Source organism: Ranitomeya variabilis, chromosome 7, assembly GCF_051348905.1.
Source record: "Ranitomeya variabilis isolate aRanVar5 chromosome 7, aRanVar5.hap1, whole genome shotgun sequence".
Lineage (NCBI taxonomy): Eukaryota > Metazoa > Chordata > Amphibia > Anura > Dendrobatidae > Ranitomeya > Ranitomeya variabilis.
Window position 1 is genome coordinate 238,507,719 of NC_135238.1, and position 27,490 is coordinate 238,535,208.

Sequence of the window (27,490 nt, forward strand, 5' to 3'; positions counted from 1 at the left end):
GCCGGTTATACTTTTATTACGAGCAGTTACATTATATCTCTTGCTCTTTCTTCGCCGACTCTGATGATTCCTCCGTACTGCCAGGTTGTGGCTCAGGATCTTGCAGTTGGTCTCGTCGATCACAGGGTTAATCTGCAGAGAAATACGTGGTTCAGTCTTGTGGTATCCGCGTTGCCGGGCTTAACAGGAAACGCAGAAAAATAGAACAAGTGGGAGGGTCCCGGGGCTGAAAACTGTTTATTAGAGTTTCAAAAACCCATTATTATGCGGAGCTCCCGATGTCCGGCCCAGCGCGGAGATTGTGTAGACCCCGGAGTCTCCCACCCCATCCGGTCAGGTGAGACCCCGCAGAGTCATCTGCCCCAATGTGGCCAGTGCCAGGCGGCTACGATGGCCAGTTATGTCCAGGGGGTGGCTCGTTAGGTGCGTGGTTATTCCTAATTTTTGCTGTCCTTGGTGCGGGTCACACAACTTTCCAGAGCATCGCACATCCCCTCACCCCTTCTGGGTCTGAAGATGAGGAAAGTATTATTAAAAGATGCTCGTCTCCGTCTTTGGCCATAAAGTGTTATCTCGGGAGACTTGTGCTACAGTTTAGCCTATGTCTGGCCCCTCATATCGCCACTATCCACCTATAAACGGGGTACAAATTCTTATATTTTTGTACAGTGTGCGACTTTTCATCCCCCAGTGGCCACAGCCTTTGATAAATTCTCCCCTTTGTAGTTTGCTCCTCGCCGCTTGCTGCCAGTGAATGGAAGTGTTGTGCTGATGGTGCTGTCACAATGTATCGGGGCAGGTAGGAGAGGGCTTAGTGTTCCTGATAGTGGGGGTCCGGGTGCCGAGACCCTCTCAGATCAGTGGAAGCACCCCGTGCACAGAGTGGTGTATGGACTCAATCCTGGGGGTCTGAGGACACGTATCCCCCCGATTACGAACACTGCACATCTTCTACAATGTATAGAACGTTTTATAAAACAATATTTATTTTTTTGAGACTAAAGTCACAATTGGAGAGAGATTGCAGTTGTATTTACTCTCGTCTAGACTGATACATTGTAACAAGACCCTCAGCAGTGTGAGCAGAACTCGATCAGGGTCAGTGCACCCAGTCAATGACAGCAAGCAGAGATCTTGAAAGTCTTTATACAAGACATGAGATTCCAATTCACCAAAGTTTCAGAACTTTTATCTATTTTATCTGCATAAAACATGAGTGTTCCTGTGAAGCGCTGGATGTGATAGCAGGCGGGGGTCTCGCAGGTGGGAGTCTCGTAGGCAGGGTGTCTCGCAGTTGTCTTCTCTCTGAGAATATGCAATACACTGATCAAAAAAATAAAGGAAACACTTAAACAACAGAATCTAACTCCAAGTGAATCAAACTTCTGTGAAATCACACTGTCCACTTAGGAAGCGACACTGACAATCACTTTCACATGTTGTTGTGCAAATGGAATAGACAACAGATGGAAATTATTGGCAATTATCAGGACCCTCTCAGTAAAGGAGTGGTTCTGCAGGAGGGGACCACAGACCACATCTCAGTACCAATGCTTTCTTGCTGATGTTTTCGTCACTTTTGAATGTTGGTTGTGTTTTCACACTCGTGGTAGCATGAGACGGACTCAACAACCCACACAAGTGGCTCAGGTAGTGCAGCTCATCCAGGATGGCACATCAATGCGAGCTGTGGCAAGAAGGTGTGCTGTGTTTGTCAGCGTAGTGTCCAGAGGCTGGAGGCGCCACCAAGAGACGTGGAGGGGGCCGTAGGAGGGCAACAACCCAGCAGCCGGACCGCTACCTCAGCCTTTGTGCAAGGAGGAACAGGAGGAGCACTGCCAGAGCCCTGCAAAATGACCTCCAGCAGGCCACAAATGTGCATGTGTCTGCAGAAACGGTTAGAAACCGTCTCCATGAGGATGGCCTGAGTGCCCGACGTCCACAGATGGGGGTTGTGCTCACAGGCCAACACTGTGCAGGATGCTTGGCATTTGCCACAGATCACCAGGATTGGCAAATTCACCACTGGCGCCCTGTGCTCTTCACAGATGAAAGCAGGTTCACACTGAGCACATGTGACAGACGTGAGAGTCTAGAGACTCCGTGGAGAGCGATCTGCTGCCTGCAACATCCTTCAGCATGACCAGTTTGGCAGTGGGTCAGTAATGGTGTGGGGTGGCATTTCTTTGGAGGGCCGCACAGCCCTCCATGTGCTCGCCAGAGGTAGCCTGACTGCCATTAGGTACCGAGATGAGATCCTCAGACCCCTTGTGAGACCATATGCTGGTGCGTTGGCCCCGGGTTCCTCCTAATACAGGACAAAGCCAGACCTCATGTGGCTGGAGTGTGTCAGCAGTTCCTGCAAGATGAAGGCACTGAAGCTATGGACTGGCCGCCCGTTCCCCAGACCTGAATCCAATTGAACACATCTGGGACATCATGTCTCGCTCCATCCACCAACGTCATGCTGCACCACAGACTGTCCAGGAGTTGGCAGATGCTTTAGTCCAGGTCTGGGAGGAGATCCCTCAGGAGACCATCTGCTGCCTCATCAGGAGCATGCCCAGGCATTGGTTGTAGGGAGGTCATAGAGGCACGTGGAGGCCACACACACTACTGAGCATCATTTCCTTGTCTTGAGGCTTTTCCACTGAAGTTGGATCTGCCTGTAACTTCATATTCCACTTAGATTTTGAGCATCATTCCAACTCCAGACCTCCGTGGGATATTAGTTGTGATTTACGTTGATCATTTTTAGGTTTTATTGTTCTCAACACATTCCACTATGTAATGAATAAAGATTTACAACTGGAAAATTTCATTCAGTGATATTTAGGATGTGGGATTTTAGTGCTCCCTTTATTTTTTTGAGCAGTGTATTTACACCATGAGTAGTCGGGGGCTCTTGTCTTTTGTGGGTGCGGGGGAGATGTCACCGGGAGGACGGGCAGCTGAGAAAAGCTGAATGACAGCAGGTTACGAGGCCTCCGGTGCTGAAAATATGAAAATAAACCAGGGGTTTGTTACTACGGGACAGTCACCCCCAGAAATCTGTTCGGACCCTGCAGTGTGTATCACGGTGTGCAGTCCATCTCCGTACAAATATGCAAGCGTTAGTCATCACTGCCGTCCTGGCATTGTGTTCATACAGGGAGTTATGGCTGCCCTGTGCTGCGTCTCTTCTGTAGAATGGCAGAACTGATCTGATGCTGATCATTGTCTCCTCAGGTCTCCCAGTAAACCATTGTCACGTAAACTGGTCAGCGATATGGACTGGGAGGTGGTGAGCAGAAACTCCCTGTCCAACGAGAGGCTGGAGACCCAGAGCCTGCCGTCCCGCTCGCCGCCTGGAAGCCCCAATCAGTACGTAGCCTGCATGATCCGTGCCAGCGCATATTCGGGGAGGCCGTGGCATTGCCACCTCGGGGCTGCCACTCTGCTCTCCCAGACTCCTGAATGGGCAGGAGATGAACTTGTACTTGTATCCATGTTTAGTATTGATCAGCTCTGGGATTGGTGATGGTTGTTGCTCCAATCGTCACCCAGCTTTTCCGGCAGCAGATAGGACAGTGGGATGACGTGGCCTCTTACCGGAGGGGGATCTTTGTGTCTTCGGTGACGGTTCTTTTTTACCATTGCAGCCGGAGCGCCACGTTCACTCAGGAGGGCACGCGGCTTCGTCCTCTGTCAGTCGGGCACCTGGTAGATCACGTGGTCCACGCGTCCCCCGGCAAAGTCTTTACAAACCACAGATCGCCGTCCTCTACACAGGCCAACAGCATTATCCTGGACTCTCCGTGGTAAGTTTCGGGGGCCACGCCAGCCGCGTATCTGTGGAGGAGGCTGCAGACCCCACACTACAGGGCTGCTGTGTAGACGTGTAGACTCCAGGACAGCGGCTGCTGTAGACCCCAGGGTGGCGGCTGCTGTAGACCCCAGGGTGGCGGCTGCTGTAGACCCCAGGGTGGCGGCTGCTGTAGACCCCAGGGTGGCGGCTGCTGTAGACCCCAGGGTGGCGGCTGCTGTAGACCCCAGGGTGGCGGCTGCTGTAGACCCCAGGGTGGCGGCTGCTGTAGACCCCAGGGTGGCGGCTGCTGTAGACCCCAGGGCGGCGGCTGCTGTAGACCCCAGGACGGCGGCGGTGGCGGCTGCTGTAGACCCCAGGGCGGCGTCTGCTGTAGACCCCAGGGCGGCGTCTGCTGTGTAGACCCCAGAGCGGCGTCTGCTGTGTAGACCCCAGAGCGGCGTCTGCTGTGTAGACCCCAGAGCGGCGTCTGCTGTGTAGACCCCAGAGCGGCGTCTGCTGTGTAGACCCCAGAGCGGCGTCTGCTGTGTAGACCCCTGAGCGGCGTCTGCTGTGTAGACCCCAGAGCGGCGTCTGCTGTGTAGACCCCAGAGCGGCGTCTGCTGTGTAGACCCCAGAGCGGCGTCTGCTGTGTAGACCCCAGAGCGGCGTCTGCTGTGTAGACCCCAGAGCGGCGTCTGCTGTGTAGACCCCAGAGCGGCGTCTGCTGTGTAGACCCCAGAGCGGCGTCTGCTGTGTAGACCCCAGAGCGGCGTCTGCTGTGTAGACCTCTGAGCGGCGTCTGCTGTGTAGACCCCTGAGCGGCGTCTGCTGTGTAGACCCCAGAGCTTCGTCTGCTGTGTAGACCCCAGAGCGGCATCTGCTGTGTAGACCCCAGAGCGGCATCTGCTGTGTAGACCCCAGAGCGGCATCTGCTGTGTAGACCCCAGAGCGGCGTCTGCTGTGTAGATCCCAGAGCGGCGTCTGCTGTGTAGACCCCAGAGCGGCGTCTGCTGTGTAGACCCCAGAGCGGCGTCTGCTGTGTAGACCCCAGAGCGGCGTCTGCTGTGTAGACCCCAGAGCGGCGTCTGCTGTGTAGACCCCAGAGCGGCGTCTGCTGTGTAGATCCCAGGGCGGCGTCTGCTGTGTAGACCCCAGGGCGGCGTCTGCTGTGTAGACCCCAGGGCGGCGGCTGCTGTAGACCCTAGGGCGGCGTCTGCTGTGGACCCCAGAGCGGCGTCTGCTGTGGACCCCAGGGCGGCGGCTGCTGTAGACCCCAGGGCGGCGGCTGCTGTATAGACCCCAGGGCGGCGACTGCTGTGTAGACCCCAGGGCGGCAGCTGCTGTAGGCTGTGGTCAGACTCTGCATTGTGGTGGGACCGCTGGTTTTCAGGACTTACTCTCTGGTACTGAGAGCAGCAGTGCGAGCCCCCCGGGGTCTGCTCCCGGTAATCTGGGCGATGGCAGACTGCACCCTAATAACTGGATGTAAAGTTACTGTCTGCGTCCGAGGGGTCTAGTGCAGTGTTTAATACTGACATCCCTGGGGGTCTGCAAAAGTCTTCGTGTCTTCATGGCAAGGACGGAAGTGAGGACTGAAGATGGAGGATAAAGAGAGGGTAAAAGATGGCGGACGCGGGAGAGAGCATAAAACATGGAAAACGGGGGAGGGAGGACGGAAGACGGGGGAGAGGAGAAAAGATGGAGGCGGGAGAGGGTAAAAGATGGAGGATGCAGGAGAGAGGAAAGCAAAGAGGAGGACGACATCGTATGAAGATAGGAGGCGCCGGACCGGGACCGCCCCAGGGTGAGTATAATCTAACCTCTTTTTCTCCTCTTTCAGGATACATCGGGGGCTTATCTACAGCATTACAGAATGCATTACAGAATGCTGGAGATGAGCCCCTGATGCCGGTGGCTGCAGCTTATATGTGAAAAATGAGGTGACAGATTCCCTTTAGCCCCGCCATCTATACATGATCTTCTCTGCTCGCCTCTGATTTGTGCAGAGTCTTCGTTTCCCGCCATCTATACATGATCTTCTCTGCTCGCCTCTGATTTGTGCAGAGTCTTCGTTTCCCGCCATCTATACATGATCTTCTCTGATCGCCTCTGATTTGTGCAGAGTCTTCGTTTCCCGCCATCTATACATGATCTTCTCTGCTCGCCTCTGATTTGTGCAGAGTCTTCGTTTCCTGCCATCTATACATGATCTTCTCTGCTCGCCTCTGATTTGTGCAGAGTCTTCGTTTCCTGCCATCTATACATGATCTTCTCTGCTCGCCTCTGATTTGTGCAGAGTCTTCATTTCCCACCATCTATACAGGATCTTCTCTGATCGCCTCTGATTTGTGCAGAGTCTTCGTTTCCCGCCATCTATACAGGATCTTCTCTGCTCGCCTCTGATTTGTGCAGAGTCTTCGTTTCCTGCCATCTATACATGATCTTCTCTGCTCGCCTCTGATTTGTGCAGAGTCTTTGTTTCCTGCCATCTATACATGATCTTCTCTGATCGCCTCTGATTTGTGCAGTCTTCGTTTCCCGCTATCTATACATGATCTTCTCTGATCGCCTCTGATTTGTGCAGTCTTCGTTTCCCACCATCTATACAGGATCTTCTCTGATCGCCTCTGATTTGTGCAGAGTCTTCGTTTCCTGTCATCTATACATGATCTTCTCTGCTCGCCTCTGATTTGTGCAGAGTCTTCGTTTCCTGTCATCTATACATGATCTTCTCTGCTCGCCTCTGATTTGTGCAGAGTCTTCGTTTCCCGCCATCTATACAGGATCTTCTCTGATCGCCTCTGATTTGTGCAGAGTCTTCGTTTCCCGCCATCTATACAGGATCTTCTCTGATCGCCTCTGATTTATGCAGAGTCTTCGTTTCCAGCCATCTATACATGATCTTCTCTGATCGCCTCTTCGTTTCCAGCCATCTATACATGATCTTCTCTGATCGCCTCTGATTTGTGCAGAGTCTTTGTTTCGCACCATCTATACATGATCTTCTCTGCTCGCCTCTGATTTGTGCAGTCTTCGTTTCCCGCCATCTATACAGGATCTTCTCTGCTCGCCTCTGATTTGTGCATTCTTCGTTTCCTGCCATCTATATAGGATCTTCTCTGCTCGCCTCTGATTTGTGCAGAGTCTTCGTTTCCCGCCATCTATACATGATCTTCTCTGCTCGCCTCTGGTTTGTGTAGAGTCTTCGTTTCCCGCCATCTATACAGGATCTTCTCTGATCGCCTCTGATTTGTGCAGAGTCTTCGTTTCCCGCCATCTATACAGGATCTTCTCTGATCGCCTCTGATTTATGCAGAGTCTTCGTTTCCCGCCATCTATACATGATCTTCTCTGCTCGCCTCTGATTTGTGCAGAGTCTTCGTTTCCCGCCATCTATACATGATCTTCTCTGATTGCCTCTGATTTGTGCAGAGTCTGTTTCCTGCCATCTATACAGGATCTTCTCTGATTGCCTCTGATTTGTGCAGAGTCTTCGTTTCCCGCCATCTATACAGGATCTTCTCTGATCGCCTCTGATTTATGCAGAGTCTTCGTTTCCCGCCATCTATACATGATCTTCTCTGCTCGCCTCTGATTTGTGCAGAGTCTTCGTTTCCCACCATCTATACAGGATCTTCTCTGATCGCCTCTGATTTGTGCAGAGTCTTCGTTTCCCGCCATCTATACAGGATCTTCTCTGATCGCCTCTGATTTATGCAGAGTCTTCGTTTCCAGCCATCTATACATGATCTTCTCTGCTCGCCTCTGGTTTGTGCAGAGTCTTCGTTTCCCGCCATCTATACAGGATCTTCTCTGATCCCCTCTGGTTTGTGCAGAGTCTTCGTTTCCCGCCATCTATACATGATCTTCTCTGCTCCCCTCTGGTTTGTGCAGAGTCTTCGTTTCCCACCATCTATACGTGATCTTCTCTGCTCCCCTCTGGTTTGTGCAGAGTCTTCGTTTCCCGCCATCTATACATGATCTTCTCTGCTCCCCTCTGGTTTGTGCAGAGTCTTCGTTTCCCGCCATCTATACATGATCTTCTCTGCTCCCCTCTGGTTTGTGCAGAGTCTTCGTTTCCCGCCATCTATACATGATCTTCTCTTATCGCCTCGGATTTGTGCAGAGTCTTCGTTTCCCACCATCTATACATGATCTTCTCTGATTGCCTCTGATTTGTGCAGAGTCTTCGTTTCCCGCCATCTTGCGCCCGTGCCAGGGGTATCTGCCTGTCTAGCGGCCTCCAGTGCTGATGCCAGACGGCTGGGAGCTGGGCCTGCAGTGACTGACAGCAGCGCTCCAGCAGCAGATTCCCGGGGCAGACAATTCTTCTGATTTACATCCTCGCTGCATGCTTACAGCCCAGAGCTGCATTCACAGTTTTACAGCCTCCAGAGCTGAGATCTCGCAGCATCCCATCCTCACATACTGTACTCATTTTATCTTGTGGTGCTTTATTCACAGGTCACATGACAATTCAGTAGAAGCCCACCCACCAGCACTGCCCCCAAAACAGTCAAAGAAGAACAGTTCTAATCAAATCTACCACTCCGAGGAGCTGGACAACCACGTCAGCGAGGGCTTCGACCCGCTCTGGTCTCCGGAGAGATCCACCGTGAGTCTGGGCTGTCACTTCCCTGCACGTCCTTCTATCTCCCGCTTTTTATGGAAGCCGTTGTGTAACGTGAGATCATTTCTCCATTCCCCTATATTTAGTGCAGAGAGAAAGAACGCCCCACCCCAAAATGGGAATCCCCCCAATAAGGCCCCACCCCAAAATGGGAATTCCCCCCAATAAGGCCCCACCCCAAAATGGGAATCCCCCCAATAAGGCCCTACCCCAAAATGGGAATCCCCCCAATAAGGCCCCACCCCAAAATGGGAATCCTACCAAATAAGGCCCCACCCCAAAATGGGTATCGCGCCAATAAGGCCCCACCCCAAAATGGGAATCGTGTAAATAAGCCCCCACCCCAAAATGGGAATCGTGTAAATAAGCCCCCACCCCAAAATGGGAATCCCGCCAATAAGGCCCCACCCCAAAATGGGAATCCCGCCAATAAGGCCCCACCCCAAAAATGGGAATCCCGCCAATAAGGCCCCACCCCAAAATGGGAATCCTGCCAATAAGACCCCACCCCAAAATGGGAATCCTGCCAATAAGACCCCACCCCAAAATGGGAATCCCGCCCATAAGGCCCCACCTCAAAATGGGAATCCCACCAATAAGGCCCCACCCCAAAAATGGGAATCCCACCAAAAAGGCCCCACCCCAAAATGGGAATCCCGCCAATAAGGCCCCACCCCAAAAATGGGAATCCCGCCAATAAGGCCCCACCCCAAAAATGGGAATCCCGCCAATAAGGCCCCATCCCAAAATGGGAATCCTGCCAATAAGACCCCACCCCAAAATGGGAATCCCACCCATAAGGCCCCACCTCAAAATGGGAATCCCACCAATAAGGCCCCATCCCAAAATGGGAATCCCGCCAATAAGGCCTCACCCCAAAAATAAGAATCCCGCAGTCCTGTCCGCTAACAAAATTACATTACTCAGATTCTCACTTCTAGCGGCTCCTGGAAAAGCTGGGTGTTAGTATGGCCGCTGCAGAACTAGTTGTTGGCTAGTATGGCCCCTGGGAGACTGGGTGTTGAATTCTATGGCCCCTGGGGGTCTGATTGTCCGCCAGAATGGTTGATGGTGGGCTGGATGTTGAATTGTATGGCTGTCGGGGGGGGCTGGTTGGCTTGTGTGGGGGGGGGCTGGTTGGCTTGTATGGGGGGGGTTGGCTGTCTTGTATGTCCCCTCTGGGGGGCTGGGTGTCATGCATTGGGGGAATGCTATTTAAGCCATTGTATCTTCCAGTTTACATTTTCTTTTTTTGTAGCCCAATGGCTTCGTGCCCCACGACAATCTGGTTCTGATTAGAATGAGGCCGGATGAGAACGGACGGTTCGGATTCAATGTGAAGGTGAGACTTTTTTTTTTTTTTAATTTAAATCCTCAAATCACTATTTTTGGAGTAATTTAGGGTACAGGACGTGCTGGCAGTACACTGTACGGTACAGGACGTGCAGGCAGTACACTGTATGGTACAGGATGTGCAGGCAGTACACTATGGTACAGGACGTGCTGGCAGTACACTATGGTACAGGACGTGCTGGCAGTACACTATGGTACATGACGTGCAGGCAGTACACTGTACGGTACAGGACGTGCAGGCAGTACACTGTATGGTACAGGACGTGCAGGCAGTACACTGTATGGTACAGGACGTGCAGGCAGTACACTGTATGGTACAGGACGTGCAGGCAGTACACTGTATGGTACAGGACGTGCTGGCAATACACTGTATGGTACAGGACGTGCAGGCAGTACACTGTATGGTACAGGACGTGCAGGCAGTACACTATATGGTACAGGACGTGCAGGCAGTACACTGTATGGTACAGGACGTGCAGGCAGTACACTGTATGGTACAGGACGTGCTGGCAGTACACTGTATGGTACAGGAAGTGCTGGCAGTACACTGTAAGGTACAGGACGTGCTGGCAGTACACTGTACGGTACAGGACGTGCAGGCAGTACACTGTACGGTACAGGACGTGCAGGCAGTACACTGTACGGTACAGGACGTGCAGGCAGTACACTGTACGGTACAGGACGTGCAGGCAGTACACTGTACGGTACAGGACGTGCAGGCAGTACACTGTACGGTACAGGACGTGCAGGCAGTACACTGTACGGTACAGGACGTGCAGGCAGTACAATGTACGGTACAGGACGTGCAGGCAGTACACTGTGGTACAGGACGTGCTGGCAGTACACTGTATGGTACAGGACGTGCTGGCAGTACACTGTATGGTACAGGACGTGCAGGCAGTACACTGTACAGTACAGGACGTGCAGGCAGTACACTGTACGGTACAGGACGTGCAGGCAGTACACTGTACGGTACAGGACGTGCAGGCAGTACACTGTACGGTACAGGACGTGCAGGCAGTACACTGTACGGTACAGGACGTGCAGGCAGGCAGCTGTACGGTACATGACGTGCAGGCAGTACACTGTACAGTACAGGACGTGCAGGCAGTACACTGTACGGTACGGGACGTGCAGGCAGTACACTGTACGGTACGGGACGTGCAGGCAGTACACACTACGGTACAGGACATGCAGGCAGTACACTGTACGGTACATGACGTGCAGACAGGACACCTTCACTGAGCCATCTTGTTTTCCTACAGGGCGGCTATGATCAGAAAATGCCGGTGATCGTGTCTCGTGTGGCGCCAGGAACCTCGGTACGTAGGCCCCTGTATATGAATGTGAAATGCGCGGAGTGCGGAGAGTGTCTGACCCCGTTTTCCTGCACAGGCCGATCTCTGTGTCCCCCGTCTTAATGAAGGGGATCAGGTTGTACTGATCAATGGACGGGACATATCGGAGCACACTCACGACCAGGTCGTCATGTTTATAAAGGCGAGCTGCGAGCGGCATTCTGGGGAGCTGGTGCTCCTGGTGCGGCCGAACGGTGAGTCCCCTGCCGTGTCCTCGCGTATCGGATCCGGTCCCCCAGAGCTGCAGCCAATCCTCCTGCAGCCGCCATGACTCGGGTAGTTCCGCCCTTCGATCGCTCTGACTTGTGCTGTTCCTGTCCTCAGCCGTCTACGACATAGTAGAAGAAAGGATGGAGAGTGAGCCGGATTTCCAGTACATCCCCGAGAAAACCGCCATAGACGGCGGCCACGCGGAGGACGACGTTCTGAGAGAGTCCATGATCCAGCTGGCGGAGGGGCTGCTGAACGGGAGCGTCCTGGCGCAGTTCGATGTAAGACGGTGCTCTGGTGGTCTCATATCGAAATATTGGATATTGATGGGCGGAGGGTGCAAATACTGATACTGGGGGCAAAAGCCTCGGCTCCAGCTTCTGGGCTGCGGCAGGGCCGACTGCGTGTGTATGGGGCGTCCCAGCCGTCTGATTCTCCTTCCACACAAGGGTCCTGACGGGCTACAGAAGGGTCCCAACAGATCCACACAAGGGTTCCGACAGATTCACACAAGGGTCCCGATGGACCCACACAAGGGTCCCGATGGACCCACACAAGGGTCCCGATGGACCCACACAAGGGTCCCGATGGACCCACACAAGGGTCCCGACAGATCCACCCAAGGGTCCCGACGGATCCACACAAGGGTCTGTGGCCTAGACGGCTGCAATAAAAGCCTAGAGGGCTAAGGGAAAGTCTTTGCTCTTTGGGGTCAGTGCGCAATGCAAAATTCCGGTCGGGGCCTCCTGGCATCAGGCCTCTGTTTCTTATGTTTGCAATGCTGCCACCGGGACCCCTGTCCACACCTCTGTTCTTTTACAAAACCCACTTCTGCCGATGCGGGCTTGGGTCTTGTGGTGCTGCCGGCCTCTGTCTGCTCTTCGGTCTGCAGGGGCAATTGTTGCTTTTTCCCGCCCATTAGCACAGCTCTGGAGCATCCCACCATCAAGTCCCACCGTCCTGTCCCACCGTATTGTCCCACTGTCCTGTCCCACCGTATTGTCCCACTGTCCTGTCCTACCTTATTATCCCACCGTGTTGTCCCACCGTCCTGTCCCACTGTCCTGTCCTACCGTCCACATTGGGGTAGTCGGCTCCTGCCCTCGTCTTGGGGGTTCCTGCCCGGGGATCACTTCTCGTTGCCCTTGTGTTTTTGTTCCCTGAGTTCAGGTCATGTTGGTTTGTTTGTTCTTCTGGATATTTGCTGTTTTTCGGGCCCCTCTCCTGCTGCTTTTGCCACTAGACTGAGCTGCGTCGTGCCTGCGGAGAGGGTGCTGCCCCTTTCTTTTTTCACCTACTGTTGCGCCCCCTAGTGGCCTTGTGCACTTCAGTCCTGTGCCCTTCCCCCCCCCAGTGTATTCAACAAAAAGGGGTTTTACAGTAAGTACATCGGCCCATGTGAACAAACCTCCGATCTGAGCCGTCATGGCAGCCAATAAATTGCTGGTGTGCCGTATGAGGGCAGAAGCATCGTCTCATCCATCCTGCCCCCTTACTGTGCCTTGTCCTAGATGGAAAGGGCGAGCGACAAACAACTTGTATGTAGTTGGTTTTTGCCCGTTATTGGGCAGTGGTCACTGGCAGAGCTGCTCTGTCCCCGGACGCTGTTATGCTCGGGGGCGGCCGGCATTCTGCACTAGCCCTGCTCTTACCTCTGGGTCTCTCAGACAACTCGACTTTGGTCTGCTCTAAACCAGCTCCCATGGGTCAGGACTAGTCCTGCCTCGTTCATGATTCACAGCCTGCACGTTGGTCCTATCATTCCGGGGTTTGTGTACCAGCTGTGAGTCACCCGAGGGAGGAGCTGACCCCCAGGGCTAGTCCAGGGAGCCGCCAACCTGCTGGCCTAATCCAGGGAGGAGCAGATCCGCAGGGCTAGTCCAAAGAGCCGCCAACCTGCCAGCCTAATCCAGGGAGGAGCAGACCCGCAGGGCTAGTCCAGAGAGCCGCCAACCTGCTGGCCTAATCCAGGGAGGAGCAGACCCGCAGGGCTAGTCAAGAGAGCCGCCAACCTGCTGGCCTAATCCAGGGAGGAGCAGATCCGCAGGGCTAGTCCAGAGAGCCGCCAACCTGCCGGCCTAATCCAGGGAGGAGCAGACCCGCAGGGCTAGTCCAGAGAGCCGCCAACCTGCCGGCCTAATCCAGGGAGGAGCAGACCCGCAGGGCTAGTCAAGAGAGCCGCCAACCTGCTGGCCTAATCCAGGGAGGAGCAGATCCGCAGGGCTAGTCCAGAGAGCCGCCAACCTGCCGGCCTAATCCAGGGAGGAGCAGACCCGCAGGGCTAGTCCAGAGAGCCGCCAACCTGCCGGCCTAATCCAGGGGGAGGAGCAGACCCGCAGGGCTAGTCCAGAGAGCCGCCAACCTGCCGGCCTAATCCAGGGAGGAGCAGACCCGCAGGGCTAGTCCAGAGAAACGCCAACCTGCCGGCCTAATCCAGGGAGGAGCAGACCCGCAGGGCTAGTCCAGAGAGCCGCCAACCTGACGGTCTAATCCAGGGAGGAGCAGACCTGCAGGGCTAGTCAAGGGAGCCACCAACCTGACGGTCTAATCCAGGGAGGAGCAGACCCGCAGGGCTAGTCAAGGGAGCCACCAACCGGCCGGCCTAATCCAGGGAGGAGCAGATCCGCAGGGCTAGTCCAGAGAGCCGCCGACCTGCCGGCCTAATCCAGGGAGGAGCAGACCCGCAGGGCTAGTCAAGGGAGCCACCAACCTGACGGTCTAATCCAGGGAGGAGCAGATCCGCAGGGCTAGTCCAAAGTTTAGCCGACCCGCAGGACTAGTCCAGGGAGCAACCGACCCGCCAGACTAGTCCGCACCACAGAGTTAGTAAGTATGTATCGTTGATGATCAGAAATCCCCCCATGCCCCCATATAGTGACGGGCAGTCATTTTATGGAAGTTTTGGGCTGTCATTCCTCACCTCTTCCTACCTCTGCTTGCTGTCAGAATTGGCCTCTACATTTGACTTTTGTGCATTTTTTTCTACTGTTCTTCATTGTCTGTTTTTCTTTCTCTCCCTTTCAGCAATTGTATAGGAAGAAGCCGGGGATGACCATGTCTTGTGCCAAATTACCTCAGAATATTTCCAAAAATCGATACAGAGACATTTCGCCTTGTAAGTGCCTCCAGTCCTCGCCAGGGGACGGATTGTACCCAGCTTTCCCAGAGTCCTTATCCAGCTCCATAACGCCGGCCCTGTCCTTCATGTGCCGGACCAGGCTCCATACAGCTGCGGACTAGCCCATCCTGAGCGCAGCTTTGGGTGTGACTAGAGCAGACCACATTTAGCTGTGGTTGTTATGAGTGGATGTTTTTGGATGGCACCAAATGTTATCGGTCCCTGGTGATGGGGACGAGAGGGTGAACTTTGGGCCTTGTGGTTTTATCAAGTTGAAGCTTCATCGTTCCATAATATAATGCATCAGTTCTTCACCTCCGCTTCCTGTTAGTGAATGGAATCATTGCTGACAATACACTGACTGAAAGCCTATCCAGACCCTGGCACATTGTAACGAGATGCACCCCTGTGTCAGGCAGATGAGCTCTCAGACTTGTGATGCCTCCATTCACTGACAGCAAGTGAAAATCTTGTTATTGGGTGGAATATAATAAATAAGAATGAGCTCGTCCCCTCCGTGTAACATATAAGGAGCTGCTCGTCCCCTCCGTGTGACATAGAAGGAGCTCGTCCCCTCTGTGTAACATATAAGAAGGAGCTCGTCCCCTCCGTGTGACATATAAGAAGGAGCTCGTCCCCTCCGTGTGACATATAAGAAGGAGCTCGTCCCCTCCGTGTGACATATAAGAAGGAGCTCGTCCCCTCCGTGTAACACATAAGAAGGAGCTCGTCCCCTCCGTGTAACATATAAGGAGCTCGTCCCCTCCATGTAACATATAAGAAGGAGCTCGTCCCCTCCGTGTAACATATAAGAAGGAGCTCGTCCCCTCCGTGTGACATATAAGAAGGAGCTCGTCCCCTCCGTGTAACATATAAGAAGGAGCTCGTCCCCTCCGTGTGACATATAAGAAGGAGCTCGTCCCCTCCGTGTAACATATAAGAAGGAGCTCGTCCCCTCTGTGTGACATTTAGGAAGAAGCTCGTCCCCTCCATGTAATATATAAGAAGGAGCTCGTCCCCTCCGTGTAACATATAAGAAGGAGCTCGTCCCCTCCGTGTGACATAGAAGGAGCTTTTCCCCTCTGTGTAACATATAAGAAGGAGCTCGTCCCCTCCGTGTAACACATAAGAAGGAGCTCGTCCCCTCCGTGTGACATAGAAGAAGGAGCTCGTCCCCTCCATGTAACACATAAGAAGGAGCTCGTCCCCTCCGTGTAACACATAAGAAGGAGCTCGTCCCCTCCGTGTAACACATAAGAAGGAGCTCGTCCCCTCTGTGTAACATATAAGGAGCTCGTCCCCTCCGTGTAACATATAAGAAGGAGCTCGTCCCCTCCGTGTAACACATAAGAAGGAGCTCGTCCCCTCTGTGTAACATATAAGAAGGAGCTCGTCCCCTCCGTGTGACATATAAGAAGGAGCTCGTCCCCTCCGTGTAACATATAAGAAGGAGCTCGTCCCCTCCGTGTAACACATAAGAAGGAGCTCGTCCCCTCCATGTAACATATAAGAAGGAGCTCGTCCCCTCCTTGTGACATATAAGAAGGAGCTCGTCCCCTCCATGTAACACATAAGAAGGAGCTCGTCCCCTCCGTGTAACACATAAGAAGGAGCTCGTCCCCTCCGTGTAACATATAAGAAGGAGCTCGTCCCCTCCGTGTAACATATAAGAAGGAGCTCGTCCCCTCCGTGTAACATAGAAGGAGCTCATCCCCTCCGTGTAACATATAAGAAGGAGCTCGTCCCCTCCGTGTGACATATAAGAAGGAGCTCGTCCCCTCCATGTAACATATAAGAAGGAGGAGCTCGTCCCCTCCATGTAACATATAAGAAGGAGCTTGTCCCCTCCGTGTGACATAGAAGAAGGAGCTCGTCCCCTCCATGTAACATATAAGAAGGAGCTCGTCCCTTCCGTGTGACATATAAGAAGGAGCTCGTCCCCTCCATGTAACATATAAGAAGGAGCTCGTCCCCTCCATGTAACATATAAGAAGGAGCTCGTCCCCTCCGTGTAACATATAAGAAGGAGCTCGTCCCCTCCGTGTAACACATAAGAAGGAGCTCGTCCCCTCCATGTAACATATAAGAAGGAGCTCGTCCCCTCCGTGTAACATATAAGAAGGAGCTTGTCCCCTCCGTGTAACACATAAGAGGGAGCTCGTCCCCTCCGTGTAGCACATAAGAAGGAGCTCGTCCCCTCCGTGTGACATATAAGAAGGAGCTCGTCCCCTCCGTGTAACAGAAGAAGGAGCTCGTCCCCTCCGTGTAACATATAAGAAGGAGCTCGTCCCCTCCGTGTAACATATAAGAAGGAGCTCGTCCCCTCTGTGTAACATATAAGAAGGAGCTCGTCCCCTCCGTGTGACATATAAGAAGGAGCTCGTCCCCTCCATGTAACATATAAGAAGGAGCTCGTCCCCTCCGTGTGACATAGAAGAAGGAGCTCGTCCCCTCCATGTAACATATAAGAAGGAGCTCGTCCCCTCCGTGTAACATATAAGAAGGAGCTTGTCCCCTCCGTGTGACATATAAGAAGGAGCTCGTCCCCTCCGTGTAACATATAAGAAGGAGCTTGTCCCCTCCGTGTAACATATAAGAAGGAGCTCGTCCCCTCCGTGTGACATAGAAGGAGCTCGTCACCTCCGTGTAACACATAAGAAGGAGCTCGTCCCCTCCGTGTAACATATAAGAAGGAGCTCGTCCCCTCTGTGTAACATGTAAGAAGGAGCTCGTCCCCTCCGTGTGACATATAAGAAGGAGCTTGTCCCCTCCGTGTAACATATAAGAAGGAGCTCGTCCCCTCCATGTGACATATAAGGAGCTCGTCCCCTCCGTGTAACACATAAGAAGGAGCTCGTCCCCTCCGTGTGACATAGAAGAAGGAGCTCGTCCCCTCCGTGTAACACATAAGAAGGAGCTCGTCCCCTCCATGTAACATATAAGAAGGAGCTCGTCCCCTCCGTGTAACATATAAGAAGGAGCTCGTCCCCTCCGTGTAACACATAAGAGGGAGCTCGTCCCCTCCGTGTAGCACATAAGAAGGAGCTCGTCCCCTCCGTGTGACATATAAGAAGGAGCTCGTCCCCTCCGTGTAACATAGAAGAAGGAGGTCGTCCCCTCCGTGTAACATATAAGAAGGAGCTCGTCCCCTCCGTGTGACATGTAAGAAGGAGCTCGTCCCCTCCGTGTAACATATAAGAAGGAGCTCGTCCCCTCCGTGTGACATATAAGAAGGAGCTCGTCCCCTCCATGTGACATATAAGAAGGAGCTTGTCCCCTCCGTGTGACATAGAAGAAGGAGCTCGTCCCCTCCGTGTGACATATAAGAAGGAGCTCGTCCCCTCCGTGTAACATATAAGAAGGAGCTCGTCCCCTCCGTGTAACATATAAGAAGGAGCTCGTCCCCTCCGTGTAACACATAAGGAGCTTGCCCCCTCCGTGTAACATATAAGAAGGAGCTCGTCCCCTCCGTGTGACATAGAAGGAGCTCGTCACCTCCGTGTAACACATAAGAAGGAGCTCGTCCCCTCCGTGTAACATATAAGAAGGAGCTCGTCCCCTCTGTGTAACATGTAAGAAGGAGCTCGTCCCCTCCGTGTGACATATAAGAAGGAGCTCGTCCCCTCCGTGTAACATATAAGAAGGAGCTCGTCCCCTCCGTGTGACATAGAAGGAGCTCGTCCCCTCCGTGTAACATATAAGAAGGAGCTCGTCCCCTCCGTGTGACATATAAGAAGGAGCTTGTCCCCTCCGTGTAACATATAAGAAGGAGCTCGTCCCCTCCATGTGACATATAAGGAGCTCGTCCCCTCCGTGTAACACATAAGAAGGAGCTCGTCCCCTCCGTGTGACATAGAAGAAGGAGCTCGTCCCCTCCGTGTGACATATAAGAAGGAGCTCGTCCCCTCCGTGTAACATATAAGAAGGAGCTCGTCCCCTCCGTGTAACATATAAGAAGGAGCTCGTCCCCTCCGTGTAACACATAAGAAGGAGCTAGTCCCCTCCGTGTAACATATAAGAAGGAGCTCGTCCCCTCCATGTAACATATAAGAAGGAGCTCGTCCCCTCCGTGTGACATATAAGAAGGAGCTCGTCCCCTCCATGTAACACATAAGAAGGAGCTCGTCCCCTCCGTGTAACACATAAGAAGGAGCTCGTCCCCTCTGTGTAACATATAAGAAGGAGCTCGTCCCCTCCGTGTAACATAGAAGAAGGAGCTCGTCCCCTCCGTGTGACATGTAAGAAGGAGCTCGTCCCCTCCATGTAACATATAAGAAGGAGCTCGTCCCCTCCATGTAACATATAAGAAGGAGCTCGTCCCCTCCGTGTAACACATAAGAAGGAGCTCGTCCCCTCCATGTAACATATAAGAAGGAGCTCGTCCCCTCCGTGTGACATATAAGAAGAAGCTCGTCCCCTCCATGTAACATATAAGAAGGAGCTCGTCCCCTCCATGTAACATATAAGAAGGAGCTCGTCCCCTCCGTGTAACATATAAGAAGGAGCTCGTCCCCTCCGTGTAACACATAAGAAGGAGCTCGTCCCCTCCGTGTGACATATAAGAAGGAGCTCGTCCCCTCCGTGTAGCACATAAGAAGGAGCTCGTCCCCTCCGTGTGACATATAAGAAGGAGCTCGTCCCCTCCGTGTAACATAGAAGAAGGAGCTCGTCCCCTCCGTGTAACATATAAGAAGGAGCTCGTCCCCTCCGTGTGACATGTAAGAAGGAGCTCGTCCCCTCCGTGTAACATAGAAGGAGCTCGTCCCCTCCATGTGACATATAAGAAGGAGCTTGTCCCCTCCGTGTGACATAGAAGAAGGAGCTCGTCCCCTCCGTGTGACATATAAGAAGGAGCTCGTCCCCTCCGTGTAACATATAAGAAGGAGCTCGTCCCCTCCGTGTAACATATAAGAAGGAGCTCGTCCCCTCCGTGTAACACATAAGGAGCTCGTCCCCTCTGTGTAACATATAAGAAGGAGCTCGTCCCCTCCGTGTGACATATAAGAAGGAGCTCGTCCCCTCCATGTAACACATAAGAAGGAGCTCGTCCCCTCCGTGTAACACATAAGAAGGAGCTCGTCCCCTCTGTGTAACATATAAGAAGGAGCTCGTCCCCTCCGTGTAACATATAAGAAGGAGCTCGTCCCCTCCGTGTAACATAGAAGAAGGAGCTCGTCCCCTCCATGTAACATATAAGAAGGAGCTCGTCCCCTCCATGTAACATATAAGAAGGAGCTCGTCCCCTCCGTGTAACATATAAGAAGGAGCTCGTCCCCTCCATGTAACATATAAGAAGGAGCTCGTCCCCTCCGTGTAACATATAAGAAGGAGCTCGTCCCCTCCATGTAACATATAAGAAGGAGCTCGTCCCCTCCATGTAACATATAAGAAGGAGCTCGTCCCCTCCGTGTAACACATAAGAAGGAGCTTGTCCCCTCCGTGTGACATATAAGAAGGAGCTCGTCCCCTCCGTGTAACATATAAGAAGGAGCTCGTCCCCTCCATGTAACATATAAGAAGGAGCTCGTCCCCTCCATGTAACATATAAGAAGGAGCTCGTCCCCTCTGTGTGACATTTAGGAAGAAGCTCGTCCCCTCCATGTAACATATAAGAAGGAGCTCGTCCCCTCCATGTAACATATAAGAAGGAGCTCGTCCCTTCCGTGTAACACATAAGAAGGAGCTCGTCCCCTCCATGTAACATATAAGAAGGAGCTCGTCCCCTCCGTGTAACATATAAGAAGGAGCTCGTCCCCTCCATGTAACATATAAGAAGGAGCTTGTCCCCTCTGTGTGACATTTAGGAAGGAGCTCGTCCCCTCTGTGTGACGGCCTCGTCTTCTGTTCTTGTCCTTGCAGATGATGCTACTCGGGTCATTCTACACGGCGGAGAAGATTACATCAATGCAAATTATATAAATGTGAGTGATGGCTCTAATCTGACAACACCAGAAGGTGCCAGATCATCAGATATTCTGGATTATCAGACGGTGCGTAAAACGGAGCAGAGTCTCCCTACAATCAGCGGAGCCCCGACCCGCTGCTCTCTGCTCAGCCTGGATCTTCTGATCCTTCACGTGCCGGACTGTCAGAAAGGTCAGAGTAAACGAGTAATCCTCTAAAATACAGGTGTTATACATTAAAGTGTAAGCTCTTTGGCCAACGTACAGACCTGTTACCCCTTCTATGACCCCTCCTGTTTATTTGGTTTCAGTGCCTAGATAATGGGAAATATATAGAAATAATATATACCTAGTGCTGTGCAAAAGTCTTAGTCATCTCCATCATCAGTATCTGGTGACCGCCCGTCACCTGCATCATCAGTATCTGGTGACCGCCCTTCGCCTCCATCATCAGTATCTGGTGACCGCCCGTCTCCTCCATCATCAGTATCTGGTGACCGCCCGTCTCCTCCATCATCAGTATCTGGTGCCCGCCGTCTCCTCCATCATCAGTATCTGGTGACCGCCCGTCATCTCCATCATCAGTATCTGGTGACCGCCCGTCTCCTCCATCCTCAGTATCTGGTGACCGCCCGTCTCCTCCATCATCAGTATCTGGTGACCGCCCGTCACCTCCATCATCAGTATCTGGCGACCGCCCGTCATCTCCATCATCAGTATCTGGTGACCCCCCGTCACCTCCATCATCAGTATCTGGTGACCGCCCGTCTCCTCCATCATCAGTATCTGGTGACCGCCCGTCTCCTCCATCATCAGTATCTGGTGACCGCCCGTCTCCTCCATCATCAGTATCTGGTGACCGCCCGTCTCCTCCATCATCAGTATCTGGTGACCGCCCGTCTCCTCCATCATCAGTATCTGGTGACCGCCCGTCTCCTCCATCATCAGTATCTGGTGACCGCCCGTCTCCTCCATCATCAGTAGCCGTACCGGTCATTTTTCCACACCTGCCTATAACTTTTGCTCAGCGCTGTGTGTCAGGTGTCGCTGGGGGAGTTTGCAGGGACGCGCATTCCGGTCACCTGAATATTGGGCTTTTGGTAATGGGGAGTACTCCGGATTCTGGTGATGGTCAGCGTGACTGCATCGCACCGTGTCATGTAAACCGCCTGCAACGCGACAGCCGCTAAAAAGCCAAATGTGCAGCAAGTGAAGAGCGACGTCTAGTGTACAGGACAGGGGCAGCGCGGGGCGGCTGAGACTCTACGAGGGGCTTCTGCTCCCTGTAATAGATGGAGCCTAAACCACAGCTGCACATGGCACAGATTTCTGTGTGATGTTAATTTGAGCTTCGCTGACCCCGCCGGACCCCCGCCACCGTCCTCCTCTCGTTTGCAGGTGATGATCACATGTTGTCAGGGTGCAGAGTAATGTATGTTGCAGTGGGGCAGAGTCCCGACCTCCCCGTCCATATAAAGGGCTTTCTGTAACGCCCTGCGGCTGCTATTACACTTTCTGGCTCATTTCATCACTTTTTTTTTTCGGATAGCTGCTTGCTGTCGGTGAATAGAAACTTTCGTCTTAAGATCCGGACCCCCGGGGGCCGCCATGTCCAGGTGACACATTTCAGGACCTCTGAGCTCTGTGTCACAGTGAACGAGGATGATTTCCAACCTCTGATGTTTTCATTCACTGACGACAAGGAGGGATGGTAGAAATACGGCGACACTGAGGAGCAGTCCAACAATCGGTGGTCTGCACGTTTCTTGGGTGACGTCTCCCACGTCGCAGGCTACATTGATGCGTTTTTCCTGCCTTTTCTCAGACGGTTTTCGACGTTCAGCGAGCCGGACGATTTGAGGGTGAGGTTGGAAGTCTGGGTGTCCGCTGTCACATAACCCAGCTTTCCTAGAGGCGTCTGCGGTGAATGGGTGGGTGCGCGCCGTCACGCCGAGCATTAATTCACTTTCCTTCTTTCCCGCAGATGGAGATCCCGTCCTCCAGCATCATCAACCGGTACATCGCCTGCCAGGGGCCGCTGCCCAGCACCTGCCCGGACTTCTGGCAGATGACCTGGGAGCAGGGCTCGTCCATGGTGGTCATGCTCACTACGCAGGTGGAGCGGGGGAGGGTACGTCATACCACCGAAAGCTGCCGGAGCCCCCTGAACGTGACATCTCAGGCAGCAAAGAGTTTTGTTAAGATCATTAATTTCAGCCCCCGACCCTGGTAGTAAAGGGTCTCTGTACCAGAGCCTGAGCTGGGAGGTTGGGATGGAAAGCAGAATGTTTGCATTCACTGACAGCAAGCAGAGTGACTGTTCCGTCTGTGCAGGTGAAGTGCCACCAGTACTGGCCGGAGCCCACCAGCAGCGCGGAGTATGGACGCTTCAAGATCAGCTGCCACTCGGAGCAGGGGAACCCCGCATACGTTTTCCGAGAGATGACCCTGACTAACCTGGAGGTAAGACCATGCGAGGCCACAGATGCCTCAGAACCTCTTGGTTGCAGCCCCTAGTGATTTCCACTTTTTTAATCGTCAGCATTTACCTTTCCAGAAGGATGAAAGTCGCCCGCTCACGCAGATCCAGTACACGGCGTGGCCTGACCACGGGGTCCCGGACGACTCCAGCGACTTCCTGGACTTTGTGTGTCTCGTGAGGGAGAAGAGGATCAACCGAGAGGAGCCGGTGGTCGTTCACTGCAGGTAACGCAGCGTAGGGTACAGGGTGTGGCCGCCATGAGACTTCCCGCAGGCGGCACCCAGCCCTCTCTGACCGTGCTGGCGGCCCTCTCTGACCGAGCTGGTGGCCGTCTCTGACCATGCTGGTGGCCGTCGCTGACCGTGCTGGTGGCCGTCGCTGACCGTGCTGGTGGCCGTCGCTGACCGTGCTGGTGGCCGTCGCTGACCGTGCTGGTGGCCGTCGCTGACCGTGCTGGTGGCCGTCGCTGACCGTGCTGGTGGCCGTCGCTGACCGTGCTGGTGGCCGTCTCTGACCGTGCTGGCGGCCGTCGCTGACCGTGCTGGTGGCCGTCGCTGGCCGTGCTGGTGGCCGTCGCTGACCGTGCTGGCGGCCGTCGCTGACCGTGCTGGTGGCTGTCTCTGACCGTGCTGGTGGCCGTCTCTGACCGTGCTGGTGGCCGTCTCTGACCGTGCTGGGGGCCGTCGCTGACCGTGCTGGCGGCCGTCGCTGACCGTGCTGGTGGCCGTCGCTGGCCGTGCTGGTGGCCGTCGCTGACCGTGCTGGCGGCCGTCGCTGACCGTGCTGGTGGCTGTCTCTGACCGTGCTGGTGGCCGTCTCTGACCGTGCTGGTGGCCGTCTCTGACCGTGCTGGTGGCCGTCTCTGACCGTGCTGGTGGCCGTCTCTGACCGTGCTGGTGGCCGTCTCTGACCGTGCTGGTGGCCGTCTCTGACCGTGCTGGTGGCCGTCTCTGACCGTGCTGGTGGCCGTCTCTGACCGTGCTGGTGGCCGTCTCTGACCGTGCTGGCGGCCGTCGCTGACCGTGCTGGCGGCCGTCGCTGACCGTGCTGGCGGCCGTCGCTGACCGTGCTGGTGGCCGTCTCTGACCGTGCTGGTGGCCGTCTCTGACCGTGCTGGTGGCCGTCTCTGACCGTGCTGGTGACCGTCGCTGGCGGTCACGAGGTTCCCCAGTCTCAGTGACGCACCCCTGCTCCAGTACTCCTATGTTAGGACACTCTGAGAGCTGGAGACCCCCGTGGCAGCCACACGTCACACACATCACCCCACCTTCTCACAGGCCGGACTCCCACGTGACACGGCCTCGTGTATTGTGCAGACGTCTGTTGTGTGAGGGGGAATAAAGTGTAAGTAAATGGTAAGACGCTGGGGGACGGATGTCTGCGTTCCTCCCGGATGGTGACGCTCTGAGGTGTGAATACGACCCATCCACATCACACCCCATGTGGCCAGAAAGTGGTAATACTGCACCCTGGTGGCCAAAGTGAGGATTACAGCTGTGCATTCACATGTCAGGGACTGGGCGACTTACTGGGTAAACTGGTCAGACTCCGGCTGGTGTATGGACCATGTGACCTGACGTAACTAGATAGAAATTCTCTGTAATCTGTTATTTCATAGAATTTTTGTTAATTTCGTGTAAAACAAATTTTGGTTATTTTTCCGCCAGCGCTGGGATCGGTCGGACGGGCGTGCTGATCACCATGGAGACGGCGATGTGTCTGATGGAGCGTAACCAGTCTGTGTACCCGCTGGACATAGTGAGGACGATGCGAGATCAGCGCGCCATGATGATCCAGACTCCGGTAACTCGCGCTTCCTCCGTAACCAGTGCGGGGCGCTTCCTCGGTAACCGGTGCGGGGCGCTTCCTCGGTAACCGGTGCGGGGCGCTTCCTCGGTAACCGGTGCGGGGGCGCTTCCTCGGTAACCGGTGCGGGGCGCTTCCTCGGTAACCGGTGCGGGGCGCTTCCTCGGTAACCGGTGCGGGGGCGCTTCCTCGGTAACCGCTGCGGGGGCGCTTCCTCGGTAACCGGTGCGGGGGCGCTTCCTCGGTAACCGGTGCGGGGCGCTTCCTCCGTAACCGGTGCGGGGCGCTTCCTCGGTAACCGGTGCGGGGCGCTTCCTCGGTAACCGGTGCGGGGCGCTTCCTCGGTAACCGGTGCGGGGCGCTTCCTCGGTAACCGGTGCGGGGCGCTTCCTCCGTAACCGGTGCGGGGCGCTTCCTCCGTAACCGGTGCGAGGCGCTTCCTCCGTAACCGGTGCGTGGCGCTTCCTCGGTAACCGGTGCGGGGCGCTTCCTCGGTAACCGGTACGGGGCGCTTCCTCCGTAACCGGTGCGGGGCGCTTCCTCCGTAACCGGTGCGGGGCGCTTCCTCCGTAACCGGTGCGGGGCGCTTCCTCCGTAACCGGTGCGGGGCGCTTCCTCCGTAACCGGTGCGGGGCGCTTCTTCCGTAACCGGTGCGGGGCGCTTCCTCGGTAACCGGTGCGAGGCGCTTCCTCCGTGTTGTCCAGTGTAATAAGTGGGTTGTGCGCACAATATGGGGACGTGCGCCATGCAAGGATTCCCCAGGGGGCAGCGAGTGCTCAGGGTGGGGGTCTCTCTCCCCTCCAGGCATGTATCAGGTGTAAGGCTATGTGCACACGTTCAGGATTTCTTGCAGAAACTTCCTGAACAAAATCGGACATTTTGTGCAAGAAATCCACATGCGTTTTTTTTCGCGTTTTTGACGTGTTTTTTTCTGGAGCTTCCCAATGCATTAAATAGCGGGAAAAATGCGAAAAATCCGCAAAATTAATGAACATGCTGCATTTTTTTCGCGGAAAAAAACGCATCATGTGCACAAAAATTGCAGAATGCATTCTAAATGATGGGATGCCTATGTATGCGTTTTTTATGCATTTTTATAGCGAAAATAACACAACGTGTGCACACAGCCTAAGAGTAGAGTGCAGGGAGGAGAGGACGGGTCAGCTTATGATCGGGCAGAGCGTTGTCGGTGTGTCCTGTCTGACAGTTTATGGTCTGCAGTACCTGGCACAGGCAGAGGTGGCGCTGTCTCACCCCTCCATCTCGTCTTTTTGCAGAGTCAGTACAGATTTGTGTGTGAAGCAATCCTGAAGGTCTATGAAGAAGGGCTGGTGAAGCCTCCGCAGACATCGCTCCAATAATGGAGGACGGGGCCGCCCCGCGGCAGGGAGCGCCGCTCATCGGACGTCCGCTCGCCCCGAGACACCGAAGGACAATGAGGAGAAAAATAAAACAAATCAGCACTGCTGCACTTTATGTTCCAGACAGGATCATGGAATTTTCTCTGCGCCGGGAGATGATGATTTTCGTTTTTTTTTTTAGATTTGCTTTTGCTTGGAGACGAATAGATGAGATTTTTATTTCTGTGACGTTGCTTTGTGCACTACAGCGCCCCCCCCCCGCGTACAGTCACTGCCAGAGACCGCACACATTTCACCCGCGCCGCAGCAAGGCCTGGAAATCCGCCATCTGCCCGCAGCAGCCGCACGTCGCCCCCCGGACGGACGGATCTAAGGCCGGAGCAATCACTGGAGAACACTGCAGCCATGGACCTGAGCCCCCGGCACCTCCATGGACCTGAGCCCCCGGCACCTCCATGGACCTGAGCCCCCGGCACCTCCATGGACCTGAGCCCCCGGCACCTCCATGGACCTGAGCCCCCGGCACCTCCATGGACCTGAGCCCCCGGCACCTCCATGGACCTGAGCCCCCGGCACCTCCATGGACCTGAGCCCCCGGCACCTCCATGAACTTGCACCAGCCGCTGCCGCTGATCAGCTGGTGCAGGCGCCGCTCATCATTGTAAGCAGAGAATTGTGAGATGTTAGTGTGTCCACACCCATTAGAGGTATGACCTACAGCCGCGGTCTCCACGCTCTGGCTCCCAGGACATGCTGGGACTTGTAGTGTTCTAGACCGCTATTTTGCAGATTGAGTTTTGTTTCTTTGACCACTAATAGAATAATATATTTTTATTTCTTCTTCCATTAAATGTAATTGTCATGATAGTGGAGGCGGCTGTTCTTCCGAGGGATGAATATTTGCAGGGTCGTGGCCCCGTAGAGCGGCTCTGGAGGGCCCGGGACTAGACAGAATACTTGACGTGTGCCGCCCTCTGGTGGCCGAAGCTGGAATTACAGGTGTAGTCATAAGATGGACGGAGTCATAGAGAAACGCCGCTCTGAGGCCGAGTACCAATAACGGATCATCCAGAACCTGGCAGATCCATGTAATGCCGGACTACAGGAATTTTAGAATCACCAACCCCTGGATTGTGGCTGCTCGTTCTCTCGTCCTTCCCGTTTCCGGGACGCTGTTTTGTAGCTTTGATCCTGCATATTGGATTAACCCAAAAGATGGCGTCCCACCCTGTGTGTTCGGGGGATACAGATCTCAGCTCCATGTGACGATGATATCATGTGTTGTACTCTAGTTACATCCCAAGCTGCATCCACGGAGTCTCTTCACTTACTTTCTGTCCCCCGGTTACTTCTGATGTAAAAACTACATCTCCCACAATGCAATGTGGCCGAGCATGTTCTGCATAGATGTTGGGGCAGTGGTGGGATTCTAGGTCCCGTGGCCTTAGAGCTAGCAGAAAGCTCGCAGATTGCAGCTCTGG

General features: G+C 54.2%; 1 protein-coding gene across 5 annotated transcripts in view; it reads left to right on the top strand.

The window, feature by feature from the left end:
- PTPN4 (protein tyrosine phosphatase non-receptor type 4) overlaps positions 1-26,876 on the top strand; it is a 69,985-nt gene extending 43,109 nt beyond the window's left edge. For 4 of the 5 annotated variants that reach the window (XM_077273269.1, XM_077273267.1, XM_077273268.1 and 1 more), the window contains 14 exons: positions 3,229-3,363; positions 3,642-3,800; positions 8,252-8,402; positions 9,676-9,759; positions 11,036-11,092; positions 11,166-11,322; positions 11,453-11,619; positions 14,363-14,453; positions 20,316-20,377; positions 22,344-22,490; positions 22,694-22,822; positions 22,902-23,065; positions 24,509-24,644; positions 25,926-26,876. In XM_077273269.1, coding sequence (XP_077129384.1) covers positions 3,229-3,363; positions 3,642-3,800; positions 8,252-8,402; positions 9,676-9,759; positions 11,036-11,092; positions 11,166-11,322; positions 11,453-11,619; positions 14,363-14,453; positions 20,316-20,377; positions 22,344-22,490; positions 22,694-22,822; positions 22,902-23,065; positions 24,509-24,644; positions 25,926-26,009 — 1,723 coding nt within the window. In that variant the 3' untranslated portion in view covers positions 26,010-26,876. The remainder of the gene's footprint in view (positions 1-3,228; positions 3,364-3,641; positions 3,801-8,251; positions 8,403-9,675; positions 9,760-11,035; positions 11,093-11,165; positions 11,323-11,452; positions 11,620-14,362; positions 14,454-20,315; positions 20,378-22,343; positions 22,491-22,693; positions 22,823-22,901; positions 23,066-24,508; positions 24,645-25,925) is intronic. The other variant, XM_077273271.1, reaches the window with a different exon arrangement.
- The last annotated feature ends 614 nt before the right edge of the window (positions 26,877-27,490 follow it).